The sequence below is a fragment of the Oryctolagus cuniculus genome, chromosome 3 (assembly GCF_051225735.1).
Source record: "Oryctolagus cuniculus isolate XC-2025 breed Fujian yellow rabbit chromosome 3, ASM5122573v1, whole genome shotgun sequence".
In the NCBI taxonomy this organism is placed as follows: domain Eukaryota; kingdom Metazoa; phylum Chordata; class Mammalia; order Lagomorpha; family Leporidae; genus Oryctolagus; species Oryctolagus cuniculus.
In genome coordinates this window covers 4,137,389-4,149,819 of record NC_142869.1, presented here as the reverse complement: position 1 = coordinate 4,149,819, position 12,431 = coordinate 4,137,389, and the positions used below count along the sequence as shown (strand labels likewise).

Genomic DNA, 12,431 nt, shown 5'->3' with positions numbered 1-12,431 from the left:
CCTCCCTGCAGCCTCTGTGAGACCTGTGCTGAGGCTTCTGGCTTGAATAAAGACACAGGGACAGGCTTGTGTTGTTGCCACACCCGCAGACCACCTAGTAGGCCCTGAACCATTTGCATTTTCACCAAGGGCCACCATCCCACGAAGGACCACTCTGGCCAGCGTGGGTGCCAGGATCTGCCTCCCAGGCAGGCCGTTGCATTCACTTTAATCTCCTTTAGCTACAGGAGAAATTGCTGTGAGAGCCTCAGGCTTTCTTTGTGGTTCTGTCCCCAGGGGCGGTCTGGGTGGGAGGAGAGGTCGGCCTGCAGGAAGGTGATGGACGGTTCAGCTGGCCCCAGCCAGCGTGCAGAGTCTTGTCCCTGGTGCTGAACATCTTGTGACGGGAGAGACAGGGGGACCGGGAAGAAAAATGAGGCAACCATGAGATAATCTTAACTGGAACTATCTAGACGGGATCTGCCAGGCCTGATGGGGAAAAATGTTTGTTTTATGTGAGTTTTATTTTCCTCTGGATAGGGGAGGTGTGCTGAAGGCCTCTGTGCTCGGTGCTGCCTGCACGCCGTGTGGTAGTTCCGTCACTCCCTCTGCCCGTTTTTTAATTCTTTTGGTTAGCGCTTGGCTGTCAGCCAGACGTCACAGAGCCGTCCAGACCTACCTGACGTGGCCGTCTCTCCAGCCTCCCCCGCTGCCAACGAGGTTGTAAAATGTGGGGTTCACGGGGAGGGGGTGCACAACAAACTTTGTTTCTCTTCCCTGTCATTGTTATCAGTCTTGTGACTCGGCTGACACTGCATTAAATTGGATTCGTGTCCATCATTATTAAAATGTGAAGTGTGCCGGTCACAAGGCATACATTTCGGGGCAGTTAGCTGAATAATTCTTTTCTTTATCATCCCAAATTACTGCTGAGCTCTGGAGAGGGGAGCAGTTTAGCCAATTATTGCCATTTGAGCTGGATTTGTGGGTGATTAGCTCCTGGCCGAATCCAGTGCCGGCCGGCACTTTGAAGCCGGGGCTGTGTGATTTTCTCAGCGGTGAGGTAGGAATAGACGCGGCTAATGACAGCAAGGTCGCGCGGGTGAGCTGACCTGTGTGTGGTGCAGGTTTGGGTTTCGCAAATAGGGCGTCCACAATAACAAGTGTGTCACTAACCCCGCCGTGCATAATCGCGGCTTTATAGGATTGTTGGAGATGCTGACAGCTCAATTAAAGTGTAACCCTGCAACCTGGCAGAATGACAGAAATATTACGAACCGGTGGCGGAGGGGTCACCGGGGAGCTGGCTAAAGAGCCCGAATCCTCTCCTCCGCCTTCGCCCCTCCCCCGAGGCAAGCTGGTGGAGAAGCCTCGGGTTGTGAGATGTTGGGTGTGGGGCGGCAGACAGCCCCGTGTTCACAAAGAGCTCAGCGAGGGGTCCCTGCTGCGTCCACGGAGCCACCTCAGCCCGGACAGGAAGACTGAACGGCAGAGGCCAGACTGCCCAGGCGTCTCCCTGCGCCGGAACTTCCGTCGGGTTGTGTTTCCTGTGGGAGGATGCTCCAGGGAAGCCGGTCCTTGGCGTTTCTCCGTGCCCGCGGCGAATGATTGCTGTTACTGACTCGCTTCTTCCACTGAAGAGCGTTTTCTCCGCCGTGAATGACGAGCCGTCTTGATCCACGACGGATCTTTTTTGTTTTAAACCCTAATTCTGTAACGTGCACGTCACGCATCCAGATGTCACCGGTGCCACCGTAACCGGTCACCCTCCCTCGTCTGCTTGAGGCTGCAGGTTTGCTGGGAGTAGTATACTTTGCTGGGACTTTGTTTGAGGGTGTCCCCTGTGCCGGCCGCGGATGCGGGACACTGGGGGCCAGATCTGGCTCAGCCAGCCCCAGCCCCGCAGACTCCCTCGGGGGGAGAGACCTTTGCTGTGTGTGTTGGGGGGCAGGCACAGGGCTCGGTGCCCGAGAGGCCCTCGGGGAAGGGAAAGGAGGCTGAGGACAAGTGTGACGTGGGGCCCTGCAGGGCACAGCTGGGAGAGTCAGCGGATCTCCTGCACTGGAGCAGCCCCAGCCCGTCCACAGGGCTGCGTGTCAGTCACCTCTTGGGCTACTCTAACCACGCACCGCAGACCAGGGAGTTCCAACAACAGACGTGTATTTTATCGCAGCGCAACGTGCGTAGGCTGGTTCCCTCCGAGGCCTCCATCCTCGGATCTCTTCCCTGTGTGTCTGTGTCCTGATGTCCTCTTAGGAGGCCAGTGCTGCTGGACTGAGGCCCACCCTGGCTGCCTCGGTCTACAGTGGTTGGCTTGGGGTGGGCATTACGCAGGTCCAGATGCCACCTAGGCCACTTGAGTGCCACGTCAGAGTGCCTGGACTCCATGCCCAGCTGCGGGTCCTGACTCCCGCTCCCTGCTAATCAGACCCTGGAAGGCAGCAGCTTCTGCCACTTGCATGCGAGAAATGAATTGAGTTCCTGGCCCCCAGCTTCAGCTCCTGGGGGGAAATTGAGGGCACTTGGGGAGTGAACCAGTAGATGGGCCGGCTCGCTCGCTCACTCGCTCTGTTTCTCTCTAATAAGTAACAGAAGTTTTTGAAATAATAATTAACTCGATGAAGGCCCCACCTCCAAACGCTGATATCTGAGTGGGGTGGGGCTCAGTCGGCCCAGCCCAGCAGTCGTGAGGGGAGGGGGTGTCACCAGGGAGGCTGGAAGTAGGGGGAGGACTCGGTCGCCGATGGCTTCCGTGTGGTTCACACCCTGTTAAAGGGCTCGGGGATCTCTTTCTGCAGAGCCTGGGGAGAACTGGGGGCCTCCTGGTTCCCCTGGACTCCCTGCCGCCGCCAGTGCTGTGTCCGGTAACAACCTCCTCTGCAAAAAGAGGCTGAAGGCGAGGTTGGCCCACAGAGGACAGTGTGCGTCCAGGGTCCTGGAGGGTCCCCAGCGCCAGCAGCCAATGTTGCAGCGGCTGACGGAGCAAGGGCCTCTCGAGACAGGAGTGAGTTCAGTGCTTGGGACCGTAGCCTGACACGGGTCCCTTGTGGAGCCGATGGGCACTGCTGTGAGCAAGGCCGCTCTCACCGGCCCCCACGGCAACACTGGCTGCTGCGGGTCCAGCGTGTGTGCTTGTGACCTGCAAGGGACAGCTGTGTGCCACGAGGCAGGAAGGCAGGAGAGACCCTGCCGAGGACACTGTGGAGCAGGACGCCAGCCTCGCTTTCCAGTGTCTGTGGATGAAATCCCACCCAGAGGCATTTTCTGGGTCTCTGGAAGCTAATCTGATGTGAATCGGCCGCGACTCTAGTGCAGACTACAGGGAAAATCTTAATTAGGGTAAACGTATTAAAGGCATGCAGGTCGGCTGACTGGGGTCCAGCCTCTTGGCTCCATATTTCAGCATTTTTCTGAGCCATTTGAGAAATTTGCAGAAACCTTTAACTTCTGTAAGGAGAATGTGTCCCAAAGGGTTGTGAACACTGGTCACGGAGCACAGGATGAGCGGCTGACCCGGGGAAGCACCAAGTACTCACACGTCACCTTCAACGGTTTTTCTTCTACTTGTGAGGCAGAGACGCGGGCAGCGGGTTCCCACTGACCTGCTCATGCCCCAGGTCCTGCAGCAGGTGGGGCTGGGCCCTGGGTGGATCCAGGAGCTGGGAACTCAGCCCAGGTCTCCCACGAGGGTGGCAGGAGCCATCACCACTGCCCCCAAGGGTGTGCTTCTGGAGGAGCAGGCCTTGGGCATGAGGATTTGAGCCAGGCACTCGGATGGGGTGTGGAGTCTTACTCTCCAGGTCGGGTGCCCGTTCCTCCAACGTCGCTTTTTTTCTTGGTGGGGGAATAGCAACATTGGCACTTCTGAACTTACGTGGGTGGCTTTTCTTTTTAGAATTTTTTACAAGGTTTTTTAATTTATTTTGGGAGGATGGAGAGAGAGAGACTTGGGCCATTCTCTGCTGCTTTCCCAGGTCATTAGAAGTGGAGCAGCCGGGCACCCATGTAATATGCCAGTGTTGCAGGCGGCAGCCTTACCCACTACACCCCGCCCCAGCCCCAGCCCTGGCCCCGGCCCCAGCCCCAGCCACAGCCACAGCCACAGCCCAGCCCCAGCCACCCAGCCCCAGCCCCGGCCCCAGCCCAGCCCCAGCCCAGCCCCAGCCCAGCCCAGCCAGGGTGTTTTTAAGCCCTGGCACGGCAGTTGTCTTTTCAACTTGGCAATGAGGAGACTGCTGTCGCCCCCTCGGGGGCAGGCCGACTGCATTCACACCACTGCTAAGGCACACGGGCCCTCTCCTCCACTCTCAGTCGGAGGTACACGCGGCCTCCAGGGGCTGCTGAGGCACCTGGGAAATGCTGCCTTGAGAGAGCCTGTGGGGGACCTGAACGCTACGCGGAGCCGCCCTTGTCACGGCTGCTGCTGCACCGGCCCTGTGGTGCCTCTGTGTCACCGCGGTCCCTGTGTAGGCAGAGGCCAGCCCGTTCAGCCCCTCAGACTCCAGAGAAAGACTGATTTGCCGGGTAAGACCCCCAGTCTCTAACGCAGTCAATAAATCTTTGTTGGTAAATAATTGCTATTGAGCAGAGTTTTAATATAAATTTATGAGTGGTGTTTTATCACAGCTCGGGGCTGTGGCGAGCCCTGAGTGATGGATTCCAGACAGCACTCACATCCGTTACATTAACTTTGTAAGTTATTTAAAGCTTGTGCACTTAACATTGCTTTTGGCTTTCAGTGACCTCCTGGGACCAGAGACCACACATGGCGAATAAAGAGACGGCAGCCACGAGACACGGTGGCAGCCACGAGACACCCGGCTCCCTGCTCCTCTGTAACGAGGGTTCTTCCAGCAAGAAGTGAACGGCTCTGCTGGGAATCCTGGTGTTTGGGTTGTAGATCATCAAAATCCCAGCCTCTCTGAAGCGTCAGTAAATTTAGTAGGTGGTGGCAGCGAGGTCGCATTTGCCACGTGAGGTGTCACAAAGCCCTTGACTGCTCACTCTGCAAACTGGTGCGAGGCATGAGGGCTGTGCTGTGGGTGCGGTGGGCAGCATGACTCACAGGGAGGCCGTGCAGACTTGGAGCCACGAGCTCAAACCCGTGTCCCCCGTTCTGCCGCCAGCTGCCCCGTGGATTATCCATCTTTGGGCAGAGAACCCGAAACGTGGTGGCTTACAACAGTACCAGGTTCCCATCTGTCTGTCGTGACTCTGTTGTGACTCTGTGGGCAGGACATCTGGCCAGGTCTCTGAGGATAGCTTGTCACTGCCCAGCAGGTGCTTTGGAAGACCCGAGTGTCCAGAGCTCCTCTCCCGTACGTGTCTGGTACCCGGCGGAAGTAGCTCAGACAGCCGCGGGTGGTGGCACTCGTGTGTCTGAGACCCCGGTGATCTCAGACCCTCCCCAGGAGCACAGTCAGACTTCCTCCAAGGCAGCTCGGGGTTCCCAGGGGTGTGAAGGCAGGATCTGCCGGGCAGCCCTGCGAGGGACTGGTAACCCTGGGCAGCCGTCATGCAGAAGTACTTTCGTAGCAGATTTGGCAACTTGTGGGACCTCCTTGGACTCTGCGATTCTGTGGTTCTCACTTGGGACATAAATTCTTTAAAAATCAGTGTTCCTAATTAATGTAAGCAAATGAAGAAGAAAACACGTGTTTATTCCCTCACCGCCCCGTTTATAGTTCAGCTGAACCTCTGATCTCAGAGCCACGGCTACACAGGCTGGGAAAGCCCGAGCCACCGGCCTCAGCCCCCCGAGCCCCTGCAGCCACTGCTGTCCCCAGTGGCCAAACCAGTGAACCCTGCAGGGCCACCCAGTTCTGGACCTGAACGTCCCAGACCGTGAGGCTTCGTGGACCTGTTCTCTTTGGAAAGTTGGTGCCCTCGGGTATTTTGCTGTAGTAATGAAAAAACTAAGTAATGCAGTGACCTTGACGCAGTTCTCTCTGCAAACCGAGTGGAACCCACCGATTCTGCCTTCCTGTCTGAGAATCCCTGGTACTCACCCCAGTGGGGTGGGGGTGGCTGGTACGTTCCCTGTGTGGGGTGAACAGCCGCTTTGTGTGCCCAGCCCACATCCGAGTGCCTGCTTCGATGCACAGCTCCGATCCCGACGCCAGCTCCCTCCTTCCGCAGACTTCGGAGGCAGCTGTGATGGCTCAAATGACGGGATTCCTGCCACCCCTGTGGGAGACCTGGAGCGAGTGCCCCACACAGGGGCTGTGGCTGGCATTTGGAGAATGAGGCGGCAGAAGATCTCTCTCTCTCTCTCTCTCTCTCTCTCTCTCTCTAATATATAGTTTAAAGAAAGAAAAAGCCAGTGAGAAGTGGCTCTTCCGAGGGAGAGGCAGGACTTCCCAGCAGAGGCTGTGCTGTGTGTGGGGATTCCTGTGGTGTGGTGGCCGTGGTCCCAGCATAGCCCCTGTGGGTCGGCCTTGCAGCCCGAGTGGGCTTGCTCCCCTGGGCCTCCTGCGAGCGTGTGGTCACCTGTCTCCTCCCACTCTCCTTCTGGGATTCCAAGAAACCACGGCTGGAGCCACCAGTGTGCTTCTGTGTTCCAGGCAGTGATTTCTGGGGCGGCTTCTAAAGACCAGAATGTGAAAGTGACAACAGCAGTTCAGGTGGGAGATGATACTGCTCTCCTGGACCAAATCGCTGTCCAAGTGTGCGGGCGGCACTGCCGGCTCCGGTTTCAGCTCGCACGTGACTCACACGGGTGACCCAGACCCTCTTTCTGCGCTCACGGTAGGACGTTGCCTTGTGTGTGGCATGCGGAGCGGCAGTCTGCGGCCATGCCGGGTTGTCAGAGAGAAGCTGTTTACACCCTGCGTGCCCCCGTGTGCGTCCCTGGTCAGCACCGCTGCCGATCTGTGCAGTCGTGAGCGCCAGCGCGGGGGCTGTTCTCAAAATGCTTTTCAGGCGATTGAGAAATGAAAACGTGAAGGGTCTTTTTGAGAAGTCGGGAGAAACGCCCGGCTCCCAGTGCTGCTCCGTCTCGAGCCCGTGCTCGGATCGCCTGGAGGTGTCGATCCCTCTCCTCTGGGTTGGGCCTGACGTGCGTTTCCTGTGACTTCTCAGGGACAGCCCTAGTGGCCCCTGCCAGGGGCGAGCGCGCTTGCCGCGGGCCTGGGTCTTGCAGCTGAGATCTCTTCTTGCCAGAGCCGCGGAGAAATCCTTCTCAACCTGGATCACCACCCCTGCACCCTCTCCCAGTCTCCTCTCCACGTCTCCCGGGGCAGGGCCAGCCAGGAAGTGGGCGTGCAGGAGGGAAGAGAGCCGTGTTAGCAAGCCTGGCCGGTGTGCCTCCTGGCCCCCAGCTCCTAGCCACCTCCCTGTGTGGCCAGGCACTGCTGCTGCCGTCACCGTCACCATCGCCGTCACCGTCACCGTCACCGCCCTGTCCAAGACTCATTGGCACAGTAGAGCTGCCCCCACTGGCCCCTGTGACACTTGGCCAGAGGTCTCTGATTTGCAAGACCCTTCTGCAACAGCCCTCGGACACGTGTGGTTTGACGTGTTATATGTAAACATGTATGACCTGTGGGCAGTATTTAAATATAAGGCACTATCATGGCATTTGAATTCAGTTTTTCTCCTGTGGGATAATCCATAAGTCTGAGAGCCCGAGGAGCCCTTCCCGCAGGGTCACAGGGCCGCCCGGCTCATGGCGCTATGTGGCTCCATCGTGTTCTGGCCAAGGGACTCCACCCCCTGAGTCACTCGGCCCTGCCCGGTTCCCAGCAGCCCGGGTCACCCCTTTCCTGGACTCTCCCAGTCGGGGTGAGAGTGGCTTCCAGAAATGCCCCTCGTGTTCTCCTGTTCCCCTGGCACTCGGGGCCTTCCTAGGCTGCCCCAGGACGTAGCACACAGGAAGTTGTTCTCCTGGGGCCATGCACAGTACAGCACAAGGAGTGAATCTGTTTGGTGTTTTTCTTTAGCATCTCAGAGTGGCGCTCATCTTTCCTCCCACTCCCAGTCTGTCGTAGCTGAGTGGAGGTTTGGGAGGGAGAGACATGGGCTCAGCAGGCCCTCCTGGAATAGAACCCCCCTCCATCCCCGCTCCTTGACTGCACCTGCATTTCTGGGGAGCTGGGCACATCCTCTGTGCTGCGTGGGTGTGCAGCCTGGGCCCCCGGCCCTCGCTGGGCTGTGCATGCCCACTGCCCTGTGTGGCGGGGTCTCGGGCTGCAGAGGCGCAGCCTCCCCCGGAGTTGCTGGCCCCAGACTGAAGGTGTTGGGCCCGGCGATGCTGACGCGTTCGGAGGGCCCCTTGAGGCATGGACCACCAGCAGGAACCACAGTAGCACGGCGGGAAGGAGGCGGGCAGGAGGCGGGCCCTGCCATATCCCATCGGCTGCCAAGTTCCTCTGCACCTGTGGCCCTGGGCCTTCTCTGTCTTGAGGGAGCCCTGCCTGCTGGGACTTTGCTGCCCCTGGCATACTGCTTATGAGGAGCGTGGTCGAAAGTGGACATGGCCATGCCCGTGTGGCGGGGGTGGTCCGTGCTGAGGCCACCTAAAGAAACCCACAGCAGTCTCTGGGGTGTCAGATAATACACCTGGTGGGGTCAAGGCTGGGGAGTGGGGACGGGGCTCCCAGGCCCCCCAGCTCGCGCAGCATTTGACGAGCACGTCAGCTCAACCCGAGTTCACTGAAGATCGTCTGCATTGGGATTCTTCCCTTACCAGGATCCCGAGTTTTCCTAGCATCAAAATGCATCAGCCTAATTGAGTTCCTCGGGAAGCTATGAAGTCATCTCTCCCCATGCCTCCTAATTGGGCTGTTTCCCTTTCTTCTCTCCTTGCGGCCTTGGTCGGCAGAAGGATCCTTACGAGGCTAGGATTTGCTCATAAAAGTAGCCTCCTGCCGGCCAGAGTTGTCTGAGTCCATCTGCACGGAGCCCCGGGGGTGTTGTCTGAGCCCCTGGCATTGGTCAGCGCGGGGAGGGACAAAGCCTTCTGAAGCTCAGAGCGGCTCCTGCACCAGGAGCACCGCGGGTGATCCCTGGGCCCTGGTATTGTTGGAATTCCATCTGAAATGGATGATGCAGAAGTGTGAGGCCACAGGAGGACTCGTGTGAGGTTTTGTTATGCTAAGTCTAAAAACTGTAGGAATCCCAGGGCGGGGGTGGGGAGGGGGTGGTAATGATTTGAAGCGATTGCTTGTGGATTATTGCATCAGCGGTCGTGCCTGTCTCTCTCCCGCTGACTTTCTTACCAAGCAGGGAAGCTGCCGTTGCTTGCGTCTGCAGCATCGTAACGCTGTTCACTGGGTTGGTCTCTGTGCCAGGGTTGGTTTCCTGTGGCTTAGATTCCAAACACCAAGGCATGATGCGCTTTGCCACGCGTTTTCTTTAAATAGTAAGGGCTTGCGGAGAAACTGACCTTCCAAAGGTTGGCAGTTGCCAGGGGGCCGTTGCCAACCTTCATTACGTCTCCCAGTCACCATGTGTCATGGCGGTCAGAGTCCCAAGCCGGCTCAAGATCACCTCTGTGTTGGTGACACTCGGTTATGATTTGAGAAAATTAAAAAGGCGCATTATTACAGTATTGGTAGTTGAATTTGAACTTCGTCACATCACACAAAAGCGCCTACCAAATTTTTTTCTCCCACCATGGCACCCAAGGGAGAGCAAAATTAGGAGGCTGACGGAAGTGTGTCAGAATTCCCGGTCCCAGTGAATCGGTGGTAGCCGTGTGCTTTCTTGGTCTGACCACCAGGTCAGCTTACAAACGGACCATTGCCGTAGTAAGAAGGGTCTCCCGTTCTCCTTGCGTTACGTTACGTTGATGGGGTTAGGAGGGGACAGGAAAGGAGGGAGACAGAGAATCATGATGGAAAAGCTGGGTCCAGGAGTCCTGAGCAAGAAGCCCCTCCCTGGGACCGAGGGCTGGAGGTCCAGGCGTTGGGCTGGCCAGCGCCCTGTGGGCCCTCGGTCTCCCTAGCCCAGCAGAGCCTGCGACCAGGTGGGAGCGTCGCTGGGACCCGGCAGTTAAAATGAGAGGGAACACGCGTCGGCCCTTCAAGGAAGCCTGGGCTCCACGTGGCTTCCGCTCCCACCGCGTTCTCACGAAGCCCAAATGTGAGCTCATTAAGAACGGATTAGAGAGGATTACACACAGTTCATTAACACGGTTAACTGAAGTTGGCACACGGAATTTCAGTTTTAACAAATTAAAAATCTGAAATGAAGGAACCTGCGGGGTCCTACCTTACAGCCACGGGGCGAGAGCACGGTTACTGCGCCGTTTTCAGAAAGGAAGTGTGGGTCTCCCTCGTGGCAGCCCGGCCTCGTGGGAGGACAGGTGTGCGTGGCTGTCCAACAGGAAGTGTGTGAATATGTGCGTTGTATGTCACGGGGGGTGGGGGAACCCAGACTCCCTTTGAAGATGGCAGAGCCGCGAGGGGGTCGGGACCCTGCCCGCGCACTTGGGACCTGACGCTTGGCTCCTCCTCCCTGCAGGGCATGCTCCTGAAGCGGAGCGGCAAGTCTCTGAACAAGGAGTGGAAGAAGAAGTACGTGACCCTGTGTGACAACGGCGTGCTGACCTACCACCCGAGCCTGCATGTGAGTACGGCCCCAGGCGCACGCCTCGGCGGCACACGCAGGGAGCCCTGGCGCCACGCCAGCCTCCCGTCTGGAGTTCGCTTAGCTCCGGGGCTCCTGCTCCGTGAGGAGAGATGGTACCGACCCCCACCCTCCATTAAAATGAGTATCATTCCCCTTCCTACGCTCCCTAACAGTCACTCTGCGGTTCTTTCATTCTACAGAGGAAGTACTAGAAAAGACACAGCCCAGGTAAACGTTTAAAGGAGCGTAGACAGAAGACAGGAGGAGCAAGTAGTGAAAGGAGCAGATGGCGCAGTGGGCTGAGCTGCCGCTTGGGCTGCCTGCGTCCTTATTGGAGGGCCTGGGTCGAGGCCTGCCTGCTCCCTGCTTTCCGTCCAGCTTCCTGCTCGTGCCCCCAGGAGGCAGCAGGTGATGACCTGCGTGCTCGAGTTCCTGCCACCCACTTGGGAGACCTTCTGGTGCCTGGTCCCAGCCTGTCCTGTCATCCACCCGTCAGCTGGTGTGGGCACCTGGGGAGGAACCAGTGGATGGAAGACCTCTCTGTCTTTCCCTCTGTTTTGCTCCATCTTTCAAATAAATAAAGAAATCTTAGAGAGAGAAGGAACGCGTGCATCTGTCTGAAAATCTAGAGTGAAGCAGGCTGGCGCCGCGGCTCACTAGGCTAATCCTCCGCCTTGCCGCGCCGGCACACCGGGTTCTAGTCCCGGTTGGGGCGCCGGATTCTGTCCCGGTTGCCCCTCTTCCAGGCCAGCCCTCTGCTGTGGCCAGGGAGTGCAGTGGAGGATGGCCCAAGTGCTTGGGCCCTGCACCCCATGGGAGACCAGGAGAAGCACCTGGCTCCTGCCATCGGATCAGCGCGGTGTGCCGGCCGTAGCATGCCGGCCGCGGTGGCCACTGGAGGGTGAACCAATGGCAAAGGAAGACCTTTCTCTCTGTCTCTCTCTCTCACTGTCCACTCTGCCTGTCAAAAAAAAAAAAAAAAATCTGGAGGGAAGCAAACGATTGCATCTGAGCCCAGATGCAGCTCTGAGCAGCGGGGAGCAGAGGAGGAGTGGCGTGCAGCTCCGGACTCCGTTTCTGCCGTCAGCGCGGGCACCTGCCAGTTCTCGGGTGGTCAAATGCTGTACTCGCGAGTGCTCCAGCGAGCCCACCCCTACCTGGTTTTAGGGGGAGAAGTCCTTTCCATTATTAGCGATAACAAGTGGTTCCCTTGCTGTTCCATCTGCTTCTGGTGTAACGTACCCTCTCCCCTTTGTCCGACAGCAGTGGCTGCACCGCCAGTTACCGTGGCCAGAAGGAAGCCAGTCACTGTGTGGGTGTCTCTGACGGGTCTCTGGTTCTCAGCGGGATGCCGCCCGTGCTTTGCTTTGGGGGTATATGCAGGTGATCCCCGACGTAACAGTGGCTCAGCCTCGCCATCGTGCGAAAGCAAACTTGCACAGCCGTTCTGTCCTTCCCTCTCAGCTGGGTATCTCATAGGTCCAGGAGATGTCGGGCGCCTAGACTTGTGTTACGTTACCTTGCCCAGTTCTAGGCCAGGGGGCGTGTTCCGAGCACGCGTAAGGTAGGTTAGGCTAAGCGGCGGTGTTTGGTTTTCAGTAGGTGATGGTGCATGCAACGCGTTTTGAACCTCGGATGAGTTTGTCAGGAAACAGCCCCATCACGTGTCAGGCGCGCACTTTGTAGATGCACGTAAGACACAGCTACCACCTCTCCGTTTCCCTGTGACGTGTGCAGGGACCACAGGTGTACTCCGTCATATACAGATAGTCTCCATCGCAGTACCCAGCGCCCGCCCGGGACACCGGGACACCGGGGCAACACCGGTTCTGGCTCCGGAGCTGCCGGGCCCCCGGGGCAGGCGCCCTGTAGGTGGCACA

The 12,431-nt window shown here is 58.1% G+C and overlaps 1 protein-coding gene across 22 annotated transcripts in view; it reads left to right on the top strand.

The window, feature by feature from the left end:
- The window catches only part of AGAP1 (ArfGAP with GTPase domain, ankyrin repeat and PH domain 1), a 514,165-nt gene that overhangs the window by 308,147 nt on the left and 193,587 nt on the right, over positions 1–12,431 (top strand). For 21 of the 22 annotated variants that reach the window (XM_070071494.2, XM_070071492.2, XM_089328880.1 and 18 more), the window contains one exon: positions 10,444–10,548. In XM_070071494.2, the coding sequence (XP_069927595.2) occupies positions 10,444–10,548 (105 nt within the window). Of the gene's footprint in view, positions 1–10,443; positions 10,549–10,751; positions 11,149–12,431 lie in introns of those variants that run through there. The other variant, XM_089328881.1, reaches the window with a different exon arrangement.